The sequence below is a fragment of the Cyanistes caeruleus genome, chromosome 1, assembly GCF_971803275.1.
Source record: "Cyanistes caeruleus chromosome 1, bCyaCae1.hap1.1, whole genome shotgun sequence".
NCBI classification, from domain to species: Eukaryota; Metazoa; Chordata; class Aves; order Passeriformes; family Paridae; genus Cyanistes; species Cyanistes caeruleus.
This window is the reverse complement of record NC_141701.1, coordinates 95,186,672-95,211,310: the sequence shown is the minus strand read 5'-3', so window position 1 is coordinate 95,211,310 and position 24,639 is coordinate 95,186,672. Positions and strand designations below refer to the sequence as shown.

Genomic DNA, 24,639 nt, shown 5'->3' with positions numbered 1-24,639 from the left:
TTAAGGGATAATGTGTGATGTAACTCAGTCCCATTTCTTCTGAGTAACCTCAGAAGAACTTGTCTTTCACATTCTGTCTCATCTGTTTTTTTTGCTTTAGCATTAGAGTGCTTTTATCCCCCCTTTCAAATTTCTGACTAAATTTTTAGTGTCACCAAATGCATTTATGCAAGTGTCTTAAACACTCCAAATGCAGATTTCATTGTACTCTACCACAATTACCACTGGCTCATCAGAGAAGGTAATGAATCAGAAATATCAGAAATTATTAGTCTTGTTCATGATTAAACAGAAGTACTCTTCCTCTATTTACATCTCCATACACTGAAAACTACCTTTGTCCTATCTTGATTTTCATAAAGGCATGCTTCAGGTTAGAATATCAAATCTGGCAGTGTTATTATAACTACTTTGGCAAACTGAAAACAATTGTTCTAAATAGTTTAAGGAATATTACCAAACCTTTGAAAAAAGCTTTCATGAGATTTCTTTCACATATAACTAATTTAGAGATTGACTTGTATGTCCTGTATGACTACATGTAAATTAAAATGTATTCTGCTGGAACCACAGCTGGTCAGAAAAGGCTATACATTTATATACTCAATTATGAACTGGCATGCTCTTCAGTATCAGTTCCACCACTGAAAAACCACAGGGTTTGACTAGTAAACATGCTTAATACTTGTAAGCTTGAAGGAAATGGAAACCATTTGAGTGCTCAGCATTTCCACTACACAAAATATCAATCTTGCTTTTCCTATCTCAATTAGCCCATCCTTTATGTGAAAAACATCTTATGGGAAATCTGAGTCTGTTAGTCTGTAAACACCTACAATCACAGAATAATTTAAGTTGGAATGGATTTCTGTTGGTCAGCTTATCCTGCTCCCTGCTTGAAGTCAGACCAGCTCTATGAAGTTACTCGAAGCTTTGCACAGGAACATTTTAAATATCTTCAAATATGAAGATCTAGGACTACTCCTGGAAACTGCTTTCAAAGTTTGATCACCCTTGAGTTAAGAAGGTTTTTCTTTATTAAGAGTCAAAGTAATCCTTGTTGCAATTAGTGCCTGCTGTCTCCTGCCCCATCACTGCACATCTTTGGGAATTGTTCTCCTTTGTCTTTTTTAAACTCTCATGCTGTTGTTGACAGCTGCTGAACTCTCATTACCGTCATTTAATGAGTTGCTATGAGTTTAAAAGGGTACACAGTTTTTAAAGAAAACCCACTAGTTTGGATCTTGGGGGAGCTCTAGGCAAGAGGTTTAATACAGCATGCCTTTTTCTACTAGGACAGACAATTAACCATTAAATCTTAAGCATTCATTTCTGGTCTCTGAAGGGTTGATACTTTAATAATAATGGAAATAAAACCATTACAGGGCATGCTAGAGTTTAGCTTTTTTTTTAATAAATTCAAAACTCATAATTTCCTTTTTCTCAGAGAACCAGGGTAAGAACTCTGAAATTACAGGACAAGAACTGAGCACGAAAAAGGAAAATGAATTTAGATTTTTTCCCCGCCCTGTGTAACACTACCAATCATTGAGCAGAAACACAACTGAGTTCATCTTCAACAAATAGATGGTACATTTAAATTCAACCATAGGGTTTCAAGATCTCATGGTCTTGCAAGAGGAGCAGAAGCAAGAAGGCAGAAGGGACTGACACTTGAAGTGTCCTGCTGTAGAGTGATGCAACAAAACTATCCCCTTGCTCATTGTGTGAGGACATCTCAGAGAGAAGCAGCTCAGTGACCTTCAATTGCTTTTTTAAGGTAGGTTACTGCTTAGCTACACTGCTTCCCTGTCCCACTTCATTTTACCTCTACACTACCACACAAGCAGTAACAGTACACCACAGCAGGAATAAGCAGCTGGAAAAAGACTCTGGAGGAGCATCTCTATTAAATCTGTAGCCACAACTGGAGCAGCAGAAGACTGTAACAGATAAACGGTTTGGAAAAGTTATGTTAAAAGTATTACTGTATGCTCTTTTGTGACCAATACAGAATTTCATAATCCAATGAACCAAACCATGCAGCCTATTGGTACTATCAGCAAATTCTCTTCTGAAGAATAAAATTGTGTCACTGGTCCATCTTTCCAGTTTACCTCTACCTGCATGTCCTAAAAAAAACCCCAAAACAAACCTGCAACAAAACAGGAATTCAAGCTGCATGCTCAAGTTCAAGTGACACATCTTACTAAGTTTTCTGATTTCACTTTAGGCAAACCTTCACCTTAAAGAAATGAGGCAGTGAGTGAGTCACCAGGAGGTAGCACTTATTTCTACAAAAAGACTCTGAAAGAATTGGAGAGCAAAAGACTATCTCAATTTCCAGAGACTGGAATACCTAGGAGTGTCTGTTGATAGTATACAAACAGAATAGTAATGTATATAAAATCCTACATGGATGAGAAAGGAACAAGGAGAAAATTCTTTTAAAAATACATCTTTGGTGTTCTTTAATTCACATAAACTATCAAGTGTGCAAGATGAACAAAGACTAACATCATTGTAGTCTTTTCACAGCCAACAAAAAAGGCCTGGTAAAGACTAGAAGTGGCCATACCTGTTCCCTTTTTCTTTAACACTGGTGGACATTTCAGGGATTTCAGCTCGCTGCATGCGTCACTACAGCTCTTGCAAAACTTTATAGTAACAGGTTAAAAAGCTGTAGCAGCCTACATCTTTACTGCTTGCTTGTTTTAAAAAGACAGTATCACTTTTTGTTCCCAAAGCTACCCCTCCTTTAAAGTAGAAAGTATGCCTTGCTGATACACTGCAAAGAACAGCTTTATCTTACAATTTTGCAAGACTCCAAGAACTGTCAGTATGGCTATTAAATGAAGCACAGTTTTGCCAGAGGTTTTCATAACCTTCTTCTTACTCCTAGAGATTTAGCAAGAGACATGCACAACCTAAATCTCTTTGAAAATAAATTAATCTAATTTGCTAATGAAAAAACACTTGCACAAGTTGTTTAAATACTGTCACAAAATACCACTGACATATTAAGTTAGAAATCCTAACAATCTATTAAAAATGACACATTGCAATTAAAGAGGGCACAAAGTCTAGGCTCTGAGCGATCTTTTCTGACACTTCACTGCCAAGGGTGGACATCAGTAGTCTCTGCTGATGAAGTGCTGAGGGCAGCATGACAGCAGTATGTTACTGTCAAGGAATTATACAATTTCTGAGCTCCTAACCTGGTTTTATACTATTTAGGTTATATAAAGACATAGACATTTGTGTAAAAATAATTTATCACAAAAAATACTTAGTCCACTTGTACTGCTTCTAATCAATCGCCCAGAGCAAGCCTTTTTTTGGACATAAACTTCATTTTAGAGCTATTTTTTGAACATCAAAATACTGTCAAGTGATCTCTTGATGGTATCTGCTCTCATGTAGTTTCTCTTTAAAGCACAAAAGAATCTATAGATGCTGAACACACCTACTGTAGTGTTCTCCTCCAAGAGCATTTTGTAGAGCACAGTATACTGATGGACCAAACCTAATAAGCAATGGGATTCCTAGGCAGTCAGCTAGGATGAAGCATCTTCTACTGCTAAAACTCGCCCTCTGGCCCAGCTGATGCAGGGAGGCAGCTCTGAAAAGGAATGGACAAGTCTGCTTCATCAATGCGGCTTAATAGCCCAAATGGTTTTTAAAAGAGAATGGGACACTTCTCAACACATACTCACATTTTATCTAGAAATACCTGCTGAACTGGTGGATGGAGTTTAAAATAGTACTTTTTTTCCTAATATGGGATGTGATCCAGGTTTTTGCAGCTTGCATTTCTGAACAGAAAATCTCAGCTTTTAGGAAAGAAGTACTAGGTCACTAATCTACACTTTTTTTTAAGTCATCCCCAAAGGTATTAGTTAATAGTGTAGCCAACCTGCAAGTATAGTTAGCACATTATCCTTAAAAACTGCTGAGAAGCATTCAGGGCTTAACCCATTTGGTTATTTCATTACAATGAGAAAACCAACAGTGGGAGGGAACTGAACTTGATTTGAACTAATTTCCAAACACTTCAACCTGAATTACAGATTATTTAAACTACCTTTGAGGCTCTAATGTGCTTCAGCTCAGAGGCAAACACTAAACTTCTGAAATGCTGCAACCAGAAATGCAGTCTTATTGCACGGTCAGAAATGCAGTCTTATTGCTTTAACATGATCAGAAAATGTAGTAGAACAGCCATAATTATAGACTTCAGAAGATATAAGAACCCAAGTAATCATCACCCTAAAAAGAAGATACATAAAAGCATAAAAATAATTGCTGATACAATATGCACACCACCCTCCTCTTTTTTGCATCTCAGCTTTCAAAGCTTTCTCTCAATGAGTTGTTATCCCATGTTTTAACAAGATTCTCTCTTAGCATAGCGCTGGGTTTCACCAGCACAAGGTTAACTGAAAGCATAGCTTTTGCTTTGAGGGACTGAATATTCATCACTACATTCATATTTCAGAGAAAAATATGGGGTTTTTTCCTTTTCAGAGGTTGAACTCCTCTACTTCTTGTTTAGCAGGATATAAAGCTGTTCAGAAGTCACAGTCAAAGTAAAATGGAAAACATCATGGTGAGAACAAAAGACAGGCAAAAAAACTGCTTTAATTTACCTGCATGCACAAGCTTTCTGCAGTCATCACACAGCTGCAAAGAAACTCAAACAATTGCTTTCTAGAGCAACTGGGATACAGTAAGGCTTACTAGCTTAAAACCACTGACGTAAAAACACTGATATGCCGTGTTCATTATAGATTTATTCACACATACTATGAACAAACCCACCCCTAAGATGGGTAAGCCAACTTGGATCTGCCTTGACTTGCTTATTTTAACTTAGCATTGGCAGACATCAGCTGGCTTAATGAAGCATTATTTGTCAGTGAACTTCCCTCTTCAATAAGCCTGATTAGCTTGGTTTTATTATTACAGGAAGTAAGAGACAGCTATCAATATGCTCAAGCTAACGTAACCACCTCAAATAATAAGCATTGGAGAAAACTATTTCTGGTTTTATGAGAAATTTAAGGATGACAGTAAAGACAGAGCAGTTTTGAAACAGTTTCTACTGAACTGGGTAATAGGACTGCTTGACTCTGTACAGACAAGCATGTAGCTTTTAAGGGAAGTAGAGCTAAAATATGAGCACTGTGTATATGGAAGCATCCTGTGTAACTAGCCTACTCAATAGCCACAATTAGGCATGGAGTAAGTTAAGGAAAAGAAGCAATCCATAATACAGTGAAAGATAAGCCCAGCAGCTGAAGAGTGGTCTGTTTCTACAATAAGCTCAATATTAAGGTGATTGAATACCATGCAAGTTCTGATATGATCTCTCTATCATGGTATGGCAGCTATATTCAGTCCTCAATACCTCTGGGATGAAGCAAGTTTGATGTTGGAGCATTGAAATATCTGGGATAGGCAGCTGTCTGTGTTAATCCCAGAGAAAGCAGTATCATCATATTTGCTACAAGGACTGACAGGAATATTGTCCAGAGCTTACTGTGACCCCTAGCAATTAGAAAGTGCAAGCTCATATACAAACCCTGTAACAATACAGAGTAACAGTGGTGTTCTCTCAAGATCTAAAATTAATGCCACTACTGTAGACATGAAAAAGTTACGGCAGCACAGCCATTCGGGTAATTAGTCATTTTGCAACTAATCGCTGCAGAGAATTTTGTACATCAGTAGGGGGCTCTAGTTCTGCAGCTTTTCCTGACCTCTGTTAAAGCTGTACATGGAATGGAAATAGTGGTGCTAACACAGGAGCTAGAACACTTGAAGGACAAAGAGTGGCAGTATTCAGTGTGCCCAAAGCTGAAAGAACAAAGACTATCAAAGCAGAGATGTTTTCCCTTGAAAATGTTTCTGAAGCAAGCAATTGCAATTATGCATTAGTTAAATTTAACAGTAAGTCACCTTATAATCAAGATCAGCTGATTAATAGTGCAAGCTAAACTGTCATTCAATGCTGTATGTAGAAATAACCCGGACTTTGTGCATCCAAAAGGGACTTGTATTTATATCGCCCCAGAATTCCAACCACAAATTAAGTTTGCTAGCAGACTAGCATTATGAAAATGTTTGCAAAGATTCTTCGCAGCACTTAGCTTACATTATGCTATATTGCATATCTGTATTTCTTTGTATGTTGAAATACAAGTATCAGAAGATCTTGATAAAACAACAAAAAAAACCCAGTTATAAAAGAACAGTTCAGACTTAGACTGGGACTTGAGCAGACACCTTTAAATATCAATCATGGAGAGTAACAGCTCAAATTTAAATGTAAAATCATGTAAGACTTGTGATGAGGCTCAATCAGGCCCTGTATGCAGCTGCTCAGAATTATGATAGGGATCAGCTTACAAATTGTTTAACATGGCTCATGCAACTCATTTTTAACTGTGGCAAATTAGTGTTGACAGCCTAGCTGCAATTCATTTAGCATATGGAGGTAGACATATATGTTAAAATAAGGTTATTGAACTCTATTTAAAGAGGTTTTGCCCCATTTTGTTGGTTAAACAAACAACTGAGAAAGGCTTTCAGCTTCTCCTTAAGGCCAGGCAGAGACATAATGTACTACCAGAGTCAGCTAAAAAACCTTCACAGAATGTATGGAAAAGCCTTCTTTCTTATAGAATAACCCACACCTTGGATATACATTCTAGAGGTAGAAGTTTCATAGAACAACCTTCCATTTCATATGGAGTAACAGAATAACACATTTGCTATAAAATCAGGTATAGTTTTAAAGCCAGAAGTTGTTCATACCTGCAGTATCACAGAGCTCAAGATTTATCCTTACTTGCATAATTTTTACTCTATGCTTAACAGAATGATAGCAACATGGAAAAAGAAGCTACTCTCCTAAAAACCCAAGCTTACAATGAAACAGTTTTGTGAACATCTTTGGGAGAATGGCACAAGATCTGAACCAACTGTTTATTTAATCAGGAAAGTATTAAGACTATGAAAGATGTCATAAGCATCTTTGCTGAAAAGTAAATCGAACCAATCTTGGACTAATTAAGTTTTACCTGGATTTCCCTTTTTTCCTTGGACAATCTATCAATCTGATTACTTTGATTTTATCAGATCCCTCAAAAAGAAGTTAATGCTGAAGCAAGCATGGCTACTTATTTAGTTGATGTCCACTTGGTGCAGTCCATTACTAACATCTATTGTAGCACAAGTATTGTACTTAGCTTATGAATAAAGTAAGCATAATAGAAGTGAGGTCTTAATAAAAAAGAGAGAATGGCCTGAAGTCATGTCAGGGGAGGTTGGGTTAGATACTAGAAAAAGGTTCTTCACCCAGAGGGTGGTTGGGCACTGGAATAGTCTCCCCAGGGAAGTGGTCACAGCACCAAGCCTGACAGAGTTCAAGCAGTGTTTGGACAACGCTCTTGGGTACATGGTGTGACTCTTGGGGATGGTGCTGTGCAGGGCCAGGAGCTGGACTCAGTGATCCTTGTGGGTCCTTCCCACTCGGCTTATTCTGTGAAACATTTGCTTTTATTTTCTCCTTAACAGCCTGACCAGCCAAGAACTAGACTGATCATGTTCATTTTGCTCAAAAGGTGAATAACAATCAGAGTGTCAAAGTTTCTGGTCAGGATGATGTACAATTAAGCACAACCAATACCAACTTTAAAAAAAAATGTGTTTATGTGTTCTGAAACTGAAAAACAAAAGAGAAAAGCATAGCTACTTTTTAGAGTAGTTTCCATTTTCCAGTTGAAAGTGGATTCTTCAAAGCAAAACAAACAAAGGCAGATGATTGCTAGTTTCTTTTAAGTGCTCATCTTTCTTCTCTCCAATGCACTGTACCGGCATCTTAATTCTACCCTGCTGAATCTCACTGCCAAACTATTAAAAATAGTATTGGAAAACTTTATTCAGTTATCTCTACTAATCAGATGAGATATGGGTGAAATAATTGCTTTAACATTATAATACATTAATGCTCAATTACTTCTGTGTTATTTAACCATATTAGAGAAGGGTGAATGTCAAAAATGTAGAACAGGGGAGAAGCAGTAAATATACTTTCCTTCTTATACAACTGTTTCAAATTATGTTCTTTAAAAAAAAACTACATTGCATTTCTTTGTGCATCAGTCAGCCATCATTTGCTCATGAAGACAAACCAGCAACCTGATTCCTAGCATTGCACCCTCACCATTTCTCTTCAAAAAACTCATCTCCCAGTGAAAGCAAACAAGCAACACATGTAGTCTTGCTGGGTAAAGCCATTTGGTGAATAAGCACTGCACAGTGAAAACAAAAAGCTGTCCAGAGCATGGGGGCCAGAGGGCATGTGAGACTCAGCATGTGAAGAAAGGTGACAATACGGCTGTCAGTAAGGAAACAGTACCAGGGAAGCACCAATGTACCAAGACCAGCCAATCTGAGTCTCCTCTGGTCTGCTTATATCAGAAGATGCTTTGGCAAATCCTTTTCATAACAGTGTCATGGGGTAGCTTTACCTTTAAGACAGCTTGGAGGGAGAGGAAGTTGAAGCTGCTGGTGGCTGATGGGAGTTTTTCCCTCCTGACCAATTATCGGTCATTTTCAAGAATTGACAGCAGATCTGACCATTAAAAAGTGAATTCAACTTGTAAACACCCCCTTAAGAAGTACAGACAGAATTCTCTTGTTCTCTTTGGTTTCTGGCTTCGGACAAGGTAGCAGGCTCTGTCTCGGCCTCCTCCCCCCCTCTCCAGGCCGACAAGGCCGCGGGGTGGAGGGGGGGGGAGGGAGAAGAGAAGCAGCGCTGGCCAGCCGAGCTTGGTTTTCAGTTTTTGCTGCTAGACTGAAACTTAATACCATGAACTCTTGCAGTTTTCCTAAAGCTTTTAATTCTTTTACTACCTGGATAAACATACAGATTACTCCTTTTCTCAGAAAGACAGAGAGAGAGACAATCAACATAGAGGAGACATCATAGAACCACCAAAAACAGTGAAGAAAAGAGTTAAGTTTAAATAAGAAAGAGAGAATAAGGAGATGCTTTACAGCTGAAATATCTTTCTGTTAAAGCTATGGAGATGGACAATAATAGTATAAAAAGACTCCTTTAATTCATGATAAGAGTATTAGGAAGAATGAGATATTCAAAGTGTAACTTTTGAGCAGAAGAGAGAGAGAGAGAGTACTTGTGATACTGTGAGTTGCTGGAATTGAGTTGAGTGAAGATTTTGAAGCTTTGGGGGCAAAGAGAAAACTGTTTTCCAGGAAGGCTCACAGAGACAAATGAAGAAGACTTCTGCCTTTGAATAACTTACCCTTAAAAATAAGATTCCTAAACTCTGTGACCCATACACACCTTGGAGATGTGAAATGGGAGGAGAAGATCTAATGACAGATTTCCGGGCAGCTGGCATTAGAGAAATAGAAAACTATGATAAAAAATAGTTTTCTCGTGAGAAACTCCGTAAGCTAACAGAAAGAGACTTCTGTTTCTCTACAAAGACTGATGAAAGACTGTAGCAAGAATTAAGACTGTTTTTAACCACCAAAATCCTAAAGTTATTTGTCTCTATGTTGTCATGTGTACAGAGAAATAGTTAAGATGTAGAAGATAAGGAGGTTTTCTGAAAGTTTATTCTGGTATTTTCATTCTTGTAGTTTGTTAATAAACTGTCTTTATTCCTTTTAAGTCTTAAGCCTGTTTTGTTCTTGTTTTAATCCATATCTCACAACAAAAAATAAGTAGTTTTTTAGTTACTGGTTTAAAACCACGACAAACAGTCTCTTACTGTCTCGATGAAGAGCAGCATGTTTACCTTTCTTACCTCTCAGTAGGTGTACTTTCACTACGTTACTTCAAATTGTTTTTACAACCCAGTTTGAGAGAAAACTGTCTGACAACTGCAAAGCCAAGACCTCATCACTTGCAAGAGGCCTGGATGACAATCACTAACAACAGCAAATGTACACATAAGTTTATTCTTTTTACTTCAAAAAATGGTACAATTTATAAGAAGCTAACCAAATTTAGCAGCTATACGTAGTACATCCTAAGGTGTCAAACAAGAATATTTGTATGAGAAATGCAGTTGTGGAAATTCAAAGAACTGTTAATATGCAAGATAATTGTCCAAGGGAGCACAGGCAGCTATTATTTGCTCTAGAGACCACATCCTCCACATTAAATTAGTACTTTTTAACTAACCAAGAGGCTAACCACTTACAGAGATAATAGTTTTCAACAATTTGAAGGGGAAAAACACTCCCTCCTAATTCACTGCATGGTACAGTCACTAACTTGAAATAAAAACCAGGAATTAAGGGATAAATTTGCTTAGATAAAAGCAAAATGCAGAGTGACAAAACGTAAGCGCATAAGTGGTCTTATATAAGAGCAGAATGTTGTAATTTCAGTCTTTGTATATGGCATATAAATTACGACTTAGTTAAAGGAAAAGAATGTGCAGAATATGTCCCAAATCAACAGAAACATGATGATGCAAAAGTAGTTCATTAGGCAATTCCCACTCAAGAAAATCTGTATACTTAAATGCACTCGTGCACAGAACATACCTTTGCAATGTGGTCACTCTGCAGCTGCTGACCACATATCCCAACCAGATGGTAGGAATCTCTGCAGCTCCACTAACTGAAGTAAGAGATGGGAAAGCTAGAGGTCGGACTGGTATCATATTCACTTTCTTTCTTCCCCTGTCCCAAGTCCCAAACTGAGAAGAATTGAAACCAGCAAAATATTTTACCTTAGATGGCAGAGATGGTGACACTTGACAAGACACAGATGCTACTCTCAAACACTGTGACCAAACCACAGTAACAAATACAAAAGCCATCATACATCATACAGCTAGTAAACTATGTGTGCACAGCTGTTCCAGGATGTTAGTAATCCCAGGCCATCCTAGATAAGAAGGTACTGCAGAACAAACAGAAATCTTCCTGCCTAACTGAACTTATTTAATCTTATTGCCTTACTGGAAGTTCCTTTTCAGCTTCCTTCCCCCATCAGTGAAACCCATACTGGCATCTGTCGAGGACTGGTCCTGAAAGCACTGAGACATATGAGGTCCTATGGCTGTCTGCCTTCTACTGTTACCATGGATGTAGCAGCAGCTGAGATATGAGCAATTGAGAGCATGATCTTGAGCTCAGCTCAGGGTAATTTCTTTTTCCTATATCAATGACATTTTATAAAGGCAGCATTTTAGATTCTTGCTATGCATTTCTACTATTTACATGGACTGGTGGATTAGAAAACGCCTGAGAAATAACGTAAGGGAACTGTACTGACAGCCATAGCTCTAAAAGGAACAGATGAGAATAATTTGTAGCCGAAAGGAAGAAAGAAATGAAAACTCTTGACTTTGTTTACTTATTTCATGGTCAAGTCATTTATAATACACAAGAATGTAAACCTAATTATGAAAGGGACACTTATTAAAAAAGGGAAAATAAGATTATATAAAGCTGACTCAATTTTTAAAAGAAGCTAGCACAATGCAAAAGACTAAAAATCACCTTCAGTGTCTGCAACAAATACCCATGAAGAAAGAATACATTTTACAGGATAGCAAAGTCAAGGTCCATCTGGAAGCAATTAGTATAAAAACAAACAGCTTATTTATAACACATAGGACACAACACAGTTAGAATTAGATCAACTTGACTAAGTAACCATATCCCAGTTGTAAGGTTCTCTCCCAATACAATTTAGGAATACAAATTTAGAAGAAAATGATCCCTAATAAAAAGGAACTAATAATCCGTTCTGAAGAAACAGGCTCACAAGATGATCCACAAGTAACTTCTGGGAACAAGAGCTACATGGCATCCTGTACTGAGATAATCAGTTATGAATGGAAATGGTCACATGGTTTGCATGTCAATCCCTTCCTCTGTGCAACTTGCTTTAGCTAATAGATCTTATTTCTAGAAACAAGTAAGTCATTTCAAGCTTGGATTCCACTTCGGTTTTTTTCAGTAAACTACAGCAGATCCACACAACATTGTAGTGATTGGTAGGTCAGGAACTTCCACTTATCCCTGGCAAAGGAAGACAATACCACACAGTCCCACACAAAGGCTCCTGCAGGTGAACAAGTCCATTCCTGCTGAAATGGGGAAAAAGAAGAGCTGCAGACAGCCCGGCTTCTTCTCCCTACAGGACAGGCTTCTGCAACAGCTATTTTCCAACACAGACACTGAAAGCAAAAGTAGATAACTTCCCTGTAAAGTGATAGAACTGATCCAGAGAAAACAAAAGCCATCCTGGAGCAGCTATTAGGGACAACAGGTTTCTAGTTAGTTATTGATTGCATTTAATTGATTGGAAACCATTTCTCTAGAGATTTTTCTTTGGTGGAGATTACAGCATACTAGATACAATTCTGTATAAATAGCATTTTTATGGGTTGATCTTTTGCAGGTTACGTAGCAGATAACCAGTTATTTAGAAGTGAAAAAAATTATCCAGTCCTGTAGAAATGACTATAAACACTAATTTGACTGGCAGCATTTAATTCTGCTGCCCTTTACCATCCCATAATGGAGACAAACAGCAGTAATTAGTTGGGAAGCACCTGTGTCGGGCTAGTACAGAAAAAGGGGAAAACATTTTCTTGACTGTGAGGCAGCAGCACCAGGAGGCTGCATTTCCCAAGTACAGATACATTCCCTATGCACTCACTGTGACTTGGCAATTGCCCTTTGAACAGCAATTCTATTACACTGAACACTCTTGTGCTTCCACTTCTCTAAAATTCTAACAGTCCTTCATGTCAGAGGGAAGGGAAGCTACCACTGGATTTGATCTCTCAGATCTTTGGCACTGAAAAAGGTACAAAAGGCTAAGTGACCTTAAACTGCAACCCAATAGCTAAAATCCTATTAATTTCCTTTGATTTACTTGGTATGCATAGCACAACTACAACTGAAAAAAATATGAGAAGATAAAAGAATCTACATAAGATCAAATTTTAAGAGAGATGCTTATCCACAGTAGCTCTTCCCAATGGAACAGTAGAAGAGCCACAGCTTTTTTACTAGGAAAAGTGGTAAACATACTTTCAAATAGGTTAAGGAAGGAAAGGGATTTAATCTGGGAATATATAATAATTAAATTCTCTTTATCATCTTCCATTTTGATACTTCTAACAAAACTCTCCCACATATAAACTACATGCAAATTCTGTATTACCTGGGGCTGTGTGGCCTTTCATAGATTTTTGCAAAGAAAGAGCAAGATTTTCTTTAGACGTTAACTGCAAAGGAGTTATTTATCACTAGTTATACCCATAGAAACAGTATATATGAATGCTTGCATTTCCTGTCTAACTTCATTGAAAAAATCCCAGTGCCTAAAACTGAAAGACTCCTTTTGATCTTATCTGAATTTGTGAGGAATTCAGTAGAAATACCGAGGATGCAGTTTTAAGCTTAAAATACAGTTCTGCCTTCACTCTTATTCCCAGCTCTTCCCATCTTCTGCCTGCTCCTGGCACTAGCACTCATGCAGCAGCAATGGTGGGCTATTTCAGGAAGTTGGAAATGATGAAGATTAATCAGGAAACAATCTTTCTTGTCCTCACCACCTCCCTGAGCTGACTTGCCTTGGTAATCATAGGGTCCCATGATTACCAAAAGTGGCTTAGAGCAGAGACACAGCAGTTGAGCCTGGACTGGCTTACACTGCAGCAAAGCCCCGCTGGAGCTTGCATTCCCCCCCTCCTTGGACCATATACTCCTAATCAAATCGGCCTCAGCATGAGCACCCAAGAAGTGGAGCAAGAAATCACTGCTGTGACTGGAACACACTCCCTCACTCTTCCCAGGTAGTCTGTAGCCAGCTGCAGTTCTTGAGGCTGCCATAGCTTACTCGAACATACACAAAGGATGCAAAAGCCTTTCTGTGGCAAAAGCAGAAATTTCTCATCTCTTAGAGACAAACTGATTCCAGAAAGGTTCTTAACCTTTAATGTGTTCTGATAAAGAATGAAGTAGGGTCAAACACCTTTTCTCTGGATGTTAAAGTAGTCATAGTGTGACCAAAGCGAACTGAGTCCCAACCAGAAAGGCTAATGAAGCTTATTTCCACTTTATTTGATAATATTCCTGACAGAAGATTCACCTGTGTACACTCCACTAAACTTTTATATTTTACAGACTACGTTATCACACATCATCTGTTTCCTAAGTGTGCTCCCACACAATGCCATAAAATCCTGCTTAATTACTTGCATTGTAATTCTTCTACATGAACACAATACCTTTATTAAGGTGATGCTAGCAGCCCCAAGTTTTACTTCCCTGTCTTTTATAGTCAGCTTCCAGGAGATAATGACCTGCTGGCACTACCACGTACAGTTCAACCTCCCTGACGTATGCTCTGTGGGCACCCTTCCTTCATGTCTCAGTGCTAATATTTGATCCTTGATAAAATCATATTGGGAAGCTAAAATACTAGAAAAATTCCACCCTGCTTCTGCACTAAACCCCAAACATATCCCCCTCTACTGGTTCAGCTACCCAAGGAACAGAGATTTAGTGGAAGAGAAAACTTTTGGCAGCAACTTTTACCTCAAATCATACTCCTGGAATTAATGCTAAGCCTACCTTCTACAAAAAAAAAAAGAGTCATTGGAATTTGGGCTACATTTTTTCTGAAGTTCATGTAGTCTAGTTGCCAAGCACAATATGCTGCTTTAAGCAAAAGCACAATTTAAAAACAAATCATTGTAATTTAAGATGTTTATAGTTGCAGGAGAGGTAGAAAAACTTTAATTTCTTTAGTCATAAAGAAATTTAGCAGCAGAGAGCAATCAATCATAAAACAAATGGTGCCAAAAGATTCAGGCTTTTTACAAGGTTTCTAAACAGTATCTTTAAAAACAGAACAATAAATACTTTATGTAGTGAGTCTGAAAAACATGTACACTTCCTTTTGACTCAGTGCACACTGCATCAGCAATTCATTAATATTTTTCAAAAGCCACATGATTAGAAAAAAAACATCAGTACATAAAATCATTAAGGCAACTCACAGTATCAATTGTCTCTTAGTAACACTGATAATACAGATGGAAGGCTCAGATGGATTCATGCTACCATGACAAGAAGAAATACTATTTATGGGAAAGTTTGAGATCAAATGGGCAAAATACTTCAGAACAAAAAGCAAAAGAAATCAAAAGCTGTCAACTCCAAGAGTCACCAGGTAAAGTTAAAAGCCTGAAGTCACCTGAAATTCAAAGGAGATCATCACAGCAGTTCAAAGTTATGGGACATTTCCCCAGAATACCAGGTTAAATTCTCAAATTTACCCTGTACTGTACATTTACAGTCTCTTTCTTTTGTTGTTTCTCTTCTCATACTTCATTTTCTGAAGATAACTCAAAGCCTGTTATAGCTAGAACCTTGGAATGAACTTACTACCAAGAAAATGGCTCCTGTCCCTACCCCAATGAACTATCTAAGCTTGAAGAATTCAAGCTCCAGGGTCACTAGATTTTATAGTAAAGTCACACAGAGGATAAATGAGTATGATGATGGGTAATTTTTCTTCTATGTATCACTTAATATTATGTAAGACTGTGGCTCATTTGAAAAAAGTGCATAGAATGGTAAGTGAAAAGTGAGAGGTTCACAATGAATTGCAAATTATGTGCTTTTGTATGAAAGATATGTAGTTCACCCTGCAAGAGAAAGCTCCCTTCACCTGCAAAACAATTACAGCTATGACTTAACACTGCAATTACATGTCTATGGATAATGAGGCCTCATGCTCTCATTTGTCTCCCCAATCTTCCATACAGTCTTGTGCCTTTTACATCTGCAGACCTCTTTTCTCCCATCCCACCACTTATTTTGTCCAGATAAAGATTTACTATGAAAAAAAGCAAAGCAAAACAACTCCAAAGCGACACATGGCAAAGCTATCCACAGAGCTAATTTGCTAACATGTTTAATGTAAAAAAGCTTTTCTTAAATGAAGCTCTACTTTAAAGTAAATGAAGTTCAACTTTAAAGGTCTACTTACACACCATAGTATTCTGTTCTGCTTTGCAGAACATAACTGCATTTTAGCCTGAGCCTTACTTTTGTCTGCTGTGGCTTTTATTTAAAGTTACTGTAGTGGCATACAAGGTCAGTTCACAGACATGCATAATTTAACAGAAGTTAGAACTTACGTCACATTAGAAATCTGTCAGAATTAGTTAAGCTCACCTCTTTATCCATACTCTCTAAATCCTCTTTACATAGAGTGTACAGGGGCATTGTTTCAGACATACTTGGCTGGCGTTTCCTCTTAGATGGACCAGGCTGCTCTTCATTTTCACTTGCTGGTAGGTCGTCTTCTTCAAACATCTGCTGTTGATGTGGCTGAACAACTCTGAAAAAATTCAGGGGTCTCACATAAGAAAGATTTACTTAGTTTAGAGCAACAAATAAAATTCTATAAAAAATTTATAACTGCCACATACCTACAACTTCACTTAATAAAGCTCTGTGTTCATCAACAGGTCAGTCAAGTCTCCTGATTAATGCTTTTATTTTCAGTCTGACAGCTAAAGTTTTTATTCTACCTTTGACAAGGTCTCTCCTGCCTCCGCATTGCTCTTTTAAGTAACTACCAAACCTTTCTTGCTGCCAAGAGCTTCAGTAGTTGCACATGCATTGCCTTTAAAATACATTAATATTCCTGCACAAGTGGAGTTTCTCCATCACTTGACAAATTTATTTTTCCAGAAGCAATGCCTACATTCTAATGCATTTTTTCCTGATCTATGCTAGGCTTTTGAGTCTCTCAGTATATCCTTCTATTTCTCAACATTACAGACAAGAGTTCTGCATGCAGAAAGAACACTTCTGCAGTGTTGATCTTCAGACATTTCCCACCTGCTAAGCCTGGATAAGATGCAAAACAGCCAATATTTCTTTTTGGCCAATGCATTGAAATATGGTAGCTTTTTCCTTTTCTATTACATTGTTAATTACTGTACTTAATTCAAACATTCAGATACAAAAAGGAATACCAAAATCTTCATTAAAATGGATAAAACAAAACAATCATAGCTTCATGGGAATTGTTTTATGATAGTAATAAAAAGATAGACTACATATGCAACAACAGCAGGAGACTTCTACCTTCCTTGGGTAAGTTTTTCTGTGACTATTACTTAAGTACTAAAGATTTCTAGAAGCTTAAATTACTATACAATACAGATTAACTACCAGTACTGGTCTGCCACATTAGCCTCCTGTAACAAATTACAGCAGCTCAGCACCACCCAGAATCCAATTCAAAGGTCATAAAGCTCATGAGTCACAAAATATTCATGTTAGCCAGAAGACTGTGTATTTGGAGAATGACTGCCAGAAGCAGGTATAAAAGTGACTGTACTTGAAATCACAAGTAGTTTTAAGCTGCAACTACCAGGTGAGAGCCCATCAACCTGTTTCTGAGGGTGACTGTGTCTGAAAAAGGGTACAGTGTAGTCTCTGCGGACAAGAGTTTCGATGCAGAATGGCTAATTCTCATCAAGTCAGGATTTACAAGAATCAGCTTTAGACCAACAGTCCCCTACAAAAAAAGTCATTACTAGCTTATGCAAATCCAGTCTACCATAGGTAAGGTCCTACAAAATTATTTCTCCTTTTGTGAATTGACAACTTCTTAAGAAGGTTACCTAAATATCAAGGGGTTTTTTACTTCAGTACTTAAATTCCAGAATGTATGAAATCTGAAAGCCATACAAAGCTGTCAATTTCGCTCATTTTGACAGCTCATATTTCATAAATACACATCTCTCTTCTCAGATCCCATGGATGGGTGCAGGAAATTTGAAATCTTGTTTTGAATGGGAGGTTGTGAGGGAAAAGAGCTGAGCCACTGTCATGCTACCCAGACCTGCACCATATGTTGCAGAAGACCCCCAGCAGCACAGCGTAAATCAGCAGCACAGCAGACATGTGCCCCTTTGTAGTCTTATTCCTGTACAGTGGAATTTCTTGTGAAGCTTAAACAATTTGGATGCTGTGAAAATGAACTAACCAAACTGCTTTTTTGCTAGAGTTTCTCACCACTAACAGTTTTTGGGTTGGGTGTTTTTTTCTCCCCTCTACTATGTTTCCTCTTAAAGATCACAGTTTTCTTTTGCTACTAAATTGCTCTCAGACAGTAATCTTCATAGGCAGATGACGAGAACAATATGGCATTACACTGTGTTTTCCAAAAGGTTCTTTTAAAGTATGATTTCCTTGCCTTTTTGATATGTAACCTAGGCAGGAAAGGTGGCGATGCCATTTACATTCTTAGCAAAACAGAGAATGACCAAACAAAAGCTACAGGCATCTCACACAACTCTACTAAAAATATGACAAGCTTGACCATTCCAAGAATTACAGAGAAGTTATATGTAGCATGACAGCCAAGTAGATTCTCTTAGACTAGAAAAATCGAAATAAATCTAGCATATTTTTTTAATAACACATTGTCATACAGTTGATGAGAACTTCTCCTTTTGTAGAATACAGTGTGAGATCATCCTTGACTACATTACAAATATTAACTGTAAAATAACTGTATTTATAGCTTCTAAAGGCTTCTGTCAGATCTTTTTCCCAGTATTTTCCCACTTCTACTAGATAAGAAACACTGGGCCTTCTCACAAAAGCATTCCAAAAGCAATGCAAAATGAAGTCTTAAAGGTCAGTAAGACATTTTTTATTTTTTCAAAAACATTTTTTAGGCTTTTACATTTTCAGTTGCCTGTAAAGTTGAATCAAAATTAATAAATATATAATAAATATATTTAAATATACAAATATATATTTAAAAATAAAGACATGAAAATGCAGGAATTTACACAGATTTCTAGTTAAATTAGATTCCTAAGTATTTTTTTAAAAATAACTGTAATTCAACCCTGAATTAATGAATAAACATATTCAACCCTGCAGAGGCTGGTTGGTGCTTACCAGTCCTACATATACAAGGACAAATATATGCAGGGTGGGTTCAACATTTATGGAAGTAACAAGCACTTTCCTTGATACATCAGGGTAAAACCTAAAATAACATTATCATCATGAAGTGTTAAAAATATTTAAATTCCAGTCACGTGTTCAATTACGCACTTCATACTTTTGCTGTCATAATAACACTGATAACATTAAGTAGGAAAAATAGTAACGATGAGCATCTAAATTCAGACAAAAAAGTTTAAGTGAAATTAATGTATACAAATCTTCAAGTATGGCTTAAGCCACCAACATCTGCTTGACACACCTCTTCAAATCAAGCATTCAGTGCATCTTAGCATTATTTTAAAACAGGGTGCCACTTTTAACTTCTTGTATGTAAATGACACCCGTATTTTAAGCTTTGCCTCATCTGTTAGCAAATTACTAGTGTTCACTAAAATATAACTTGCAGAGTAACTTTTTTTTATTCTAGTCCATCCAAGCTGCCATTAGATTTTGCATGACTTTGAAGACTACATACTGTAACACATCTCATGACCCGTTACAACTTTACTGTTTACTACAATGTTTGTAAAATACTGTTTCTGTATCAAAATGCAAATTGTTGAGATGCATAAGGCATGTCAAAGCTGTGACATGCAGGTTATTTTTAGAGAGGAGTCCTTCCTGTTCTCAGACAAAGATGTGCTGCTGGTACCCAGCAGCCCCCAAGCAGCACTGCATTTAGTTTCCTTCTACTACAGCTGCAAACTTTTTTCACTCCTCCACATGAGCTGCAACAGCCATGATAAAAAAGCAGATGCTCAAGTATCAGACTGAGCACAATGGTAAGACCTGTTGCTTGAAATGTTGACTATATTAACTGAACCATCTGTAATTCACTGGTGACAGTTTCACTGCAAATTGGATGTACAAATTTAAACTTTGTTTTTTTAAAATTTTAAATTAAAATTTTAAAATAATTTTTAAAATTTTAAATTATATTTCAAGTTGAATCCCAGAAAGAAACTAAAACTGCTGAAATCCAACACAGTGAGAACTGAAATAGTTCTTATGAAATGGTATTCAGGTAACTTGAAGCCCTTTGCAATAAAGAGCCCTCCAAGGAAGAGGCTCTCTCCTAAGCACAAGGCGGTCTATAAGACACCAAGAACCATTGCTATGCAACATGCAGCTACAATGTCCCCAAGAGCTTCCACTCACAACAGTGCAATTCTGTTTCCCACTATCTGAAATTCAGAACTGTATGAAGATTTGAGAAACTATCAAAGAAAATTATTGGAGGCTTTGACTACATCCACCCACAACAGGAGCAGTTGTGAGTGCCAACAACTTGAACTCTGCTTAAAAACCATGGCTTAGTTACAAATATTCCCCTCTTTCTGTAGAATGTGAACCAGGGAACACATTAAGTCTGTCAAGCCACAAAATACATTGTTCTCTACCTATAAATTGCTGCACTAATGTAGCTTTCTCTTAAGACAAGTATTATATAAAATTTTAAAGTGGATGTGAAGCTTTTTCAAAAAGCAATCATTGATGCATGTGTTAAGATAAAGCTCACAGTATTGCCTCAGCTCTTCCTCAGTGAAGACACAGCAAAGCTGTTTCTATTCGGCTTTTTGTTTCTTCTTCACAGCCTTCCTGCCCTGTCTGCACTGTGGTATTTAAACACTATTTTACTTTTCTCCTAGATTTTGCCAAAACACTCTTCAGGATCCTAACTCAAGAAGGTGGAACTGCTCTGAGGAATAGAGATATGTCCCAATTGAGAGATTAGAGTTTACAGGTCACAAACTTCACCATTACAACCAAACCAACAGGAAATGAGAATAAAAATATTTTTTTTCAGCATAGACCTTTATGCTTATCTCTTTTCTTACAGCTGTTTAGTTGTGGGGAAAAGTTGCAGCACTGAGTAATTGGATTCACAGTCAGATTAAAATATGTCAATTCTGAGCACTGGCAGTCACAAAAAAACCCCACTGAATTGAAATAAAAGTAGGGAGAGTAGAAAGGAGAGACAGCCTCACTTCACCCTCAAAACCTGTCTGAAGCTCTATGAAACTCAGAGGACAGCTGAAGTATATTTCTCTCCTTTTTAATAAGAAAACTCAAATTAAGAAGCACTTCAGCATTAAGGAAAAATAGGCTTAGGTGTGGAAAAACTCTTTATCAAGCTGTTGACAAAGGTAGGGAAACCATTAAAACCTACTATTCTGGAAGCATTCAATGATGTATTAATAGCAGCAAAACTCATCATACTGGAGCACCTTACAAGTGTCATGACAATTTACACAGGTAAAACATTCCGAGTTTTATTTCTAGAAAAATTCCTTTCCACAATAACTAACCAAAAAACCCAAAAACTTTTCAGCTCCTCTCCAGATACGTGCTGTCTCTTGATCATTTCAAGTTTCTAATGCTCATTTACCATGTCATAGTAAACTAAACCAGACTTTAAACCAATCCAGACTTTAAAAGACACAGTTAAAAAGGAAGCGAAAACAGGACATCTTCACAAACAAGAGAGACACAAAAAACCTGTGTTGACAACAGGAAAGTTGAAATAAGAAAAAGGCTACAAACAGATAACAATTGGAAGAAAACGGGCTGAAATTTTTAACAGCAAAGAGTGGAAATGTAAAAGGCTACACTACTATACTAAATCTTTACAAGTGGTAACACTGCTGAAGTGGCAGGAAAGGGAGAAGAAAGGTAAAAAATCTGCATTTATAGCTGTGATTTATATTTTTTGAAAACTGAACTGCTTTGTAACAACTGCTGTACTCTGATCACATTGTGCAAGGGAATGTTGATCACACTTACAAAGAAAAGCTTTGCCTTTAACTGGATACTTTACCATTGGAATGAACAAGCATTGCTAAGCTTGTTAGAATTCCAGAAAGTCAGCACTTTTGTTTCGATAACTGGGGATGAATTCTAGATATTTTACACATCCTTAAGAGACAAGGGGTGTTTTTGAGGCTTAACACAAATTGTGACAAAAGTCCAGATAGATACTAGCCTTTGTACTTCAAAAAGCAGACTGCCTCTCCCTCCTCCAGAATTTGTGTCTTGACTTAGTGGTCTAAGGATTAGTAACAAGCACTCAGCCATATGGCCTTATTTCACAATGCTCAGTCAGCTACACACCTCTTCTATCACTTCAGATATTCCTCAAAGTTAATGCCCCATTTGAAGGAATTAGGTGAAGAGGAAAATTTTATAAACAAGAACCAAATGTTATCAGGTATATTTTATTAATAAAAACCAATCCAGTATTCTAAGACCCATTAAGAAACATCAAGCTGCCTCACTTCAGAGATCAGCTACTGTAACATTCTTTAGACTACACAAAACTACACGCTGAATTTATTTGGTTTGAGGTTTCCAGCTCTGCTTCAGTAAGGCACAAAAAGCACCTGGAATGGTAGCACTTTGACTTCACTTCAGCTGATTATTCACTTTTGCTCCTTTTCTTGGCTCTTGAGAAAGCAAACAAAGTAAAGCAAAAATGCCAATTTGATCAAATGGAAGGATAACGAGAGTACGATTTACTACAGAACCTAAAAATGAAGATAACATCACTCTTAGCTATGCTTTAGGTACCTGAAGGATGAGTGTTCACCATGGACTGGCAAGGTGATGGGAGGAGCTGGAGACTGGATGTACATTGGCTGCCCAGATGTCTGTGCGCCCTTCCTGATCAGCTTTCCAGTGTTAGGATCATAAATCCGAACTTCAGGACCAGGTTGAGACTTCGGATGGATGGGTGTTGGGTGAAACAGAGCTGTCTGAAATGTGCTGGGTGTATCAGGAAATGTGGCAGGGCTATTTTCTCTGTTAGACAGAGTTCAGAAAAAAAACTGCATTAGAAATTTAAATGAGCTATCTAACCAGAATGTAAAAAACGATCATTTTATTTTCTTCTAAAGCAGAAGAGGGAGATGGTTTGGAAAATCTCTAAAGAAACATTTCTTTTCCTCCACCTCATTAAAGTCTCACTGAATTTAAAACAGAAAACTGCAAATACAAGATAATGTCATGTTTAAATTACTAAAATATTAATAAGTGTGTCTTAAAAATGGACTAAACACTAAGTTACTGAAATGACTTCCAGGTAGTAACAACAGCAAAATTAGCATAGCAAGATGATAATCTACATATATGCAATAAAGAGAAAAGTAGGCTGTTGTATCAATCTTTCTATTTGCTCTCCAAATTTGCTCTGACAGAAATTAAACACATAGTATTAACTTGCAAATCATCCTAACTGATTTTTTAAAACACTGAACTGCCTATGATCACCCTGCTGCATTATGAAAACATAACTTTAGAAGTGTCAGCAGAAAGATTCAGAAATCAGTCTGCAGGACTCACAATTATGGGATTATTATATATCCAATTATGATGAAGTGTCACAAAAAAAAGGCAAGCAAATGGAATACTTTTAAAAAAATCATTGAATGTAACAGCCATGTTATGCTCCATGAAAGCAATAATATGTTAAAAAAAAGATTAATTTAATTTGTAACAAATATTAGAAGCGACACAAAACTGGAGTTTTTACCAGATGCTTTTATGGATGTTTCTGAAGTAGTTTTGTAGCAGTTACACAGCAAACCAATTCCAAGTTTACCTATTCTTTTCTTGCTATCTTAAGTTTATTTTACATGCAAATGTTTTCTCAGACTTCTCCCCTCCCCCAGTTTGTAAGTGCTTTGGACTTGTAATCACTATTTCAAGCAGCTTCATTAAGGAGAAAATCTCTTCCAAAGTTTGGAAACTTTTGCATGTTTTGGGTTAAAGTATTTGCATTAAGATAGATATCTTGCCAACTGAAGCTTGGGTGGGGGAAAATATGAAGTTAAGATATACTGTATTTGAAACACAGAAATAGGTAAAATTATCATGTTTCTGTAAAATGGAAGAGTAAATTAATAGAGGGAGGAAGATTAACATTCATCTAGACATCAAAAAACAATGTTCACAAGCCAGGTTTCAACTGCAAACTTAGCAGTGCCAGGTCTCTGAGACAAATTAAGCATCCCGTGCAAATATTCCAAAGTTTGATTAAAAAACATCTGATAGTATTTTTTAAAGACTAAATATCCTAGTCAAGCCATAAGCAGGCTACATGTCTTTTCCTAACTTATAGGGATCCTATGTCTCAACCTAGTATCACATTTGATGAATGCCCTCACTTCCACATGTTTCCCTCTTTTGGTATCTTCAAAGGGCATCTTGTATGTAGAAAGTAAATCTCTATTACAGTCAATCCCACCAGTATCAGTTTAATTATGCTGTGCTCCTTCCAATCTGAATGTGGAAGATCCTCTGTTAGGCTTGCAAGATGTTTCAAGCTGGCTTGGCAGTACCTTGTCTTGAGTTACTTTAGCCATGCCACTATCCTGCAGGGGACTGTTAACTGATAGCTGTCCAACTTCCTCTTTGCTGATAATGTTTTTGCCTGCCTCTTCTATTTACTGTCACCCTAATGCACTGATTATTTTTTACCTTTTCTCTTTCAGCACTTTCTTATCATCCCAAAACCACCTCTCACTACTTCCTTTCTTCCAGTTTTTGCTCCTATCTTCATGCCTTCCAATTCTTAGA

At 37.2% G+C, this 24,639-nt stretch overlaps 1 protein-coding gene across 4 annotated transcripts in view; it reads right to left on the bottom strand.

Annotated features, from left to right (window-relative positions):
* The window catches only part of CTDP1 (CTD phosphatase 1), a 107,267-nt gene that overhangs the window by 39,736 nt on the left and 42,892 nt on the right, over positions 1-24,639 (bottom strand). For 3 of the 4 annotated variants that reach the window (XM_086843056.1, XM_086843066.1, XM_086843047.1), the window contains exons 10-11: positions 22,633-22,863; positions 16,261-16,426 (exon numbers count right to left, since the gene is read on the bottom strand). In XM_086843056.1, the coding sequence (XP_086699182.1) occupies positions 16,261-16,426; positions 22,633-22,863 (397 nt within the window). Of the gene's footprint in view, positions 1-16,260; positions 16,427-22,264; positions 22,509-22,632; positions 22,864-24,639 lie in introns of those variants that run through there. The other variant, XM_086843076.1, reaches the window with a different exon arrangement.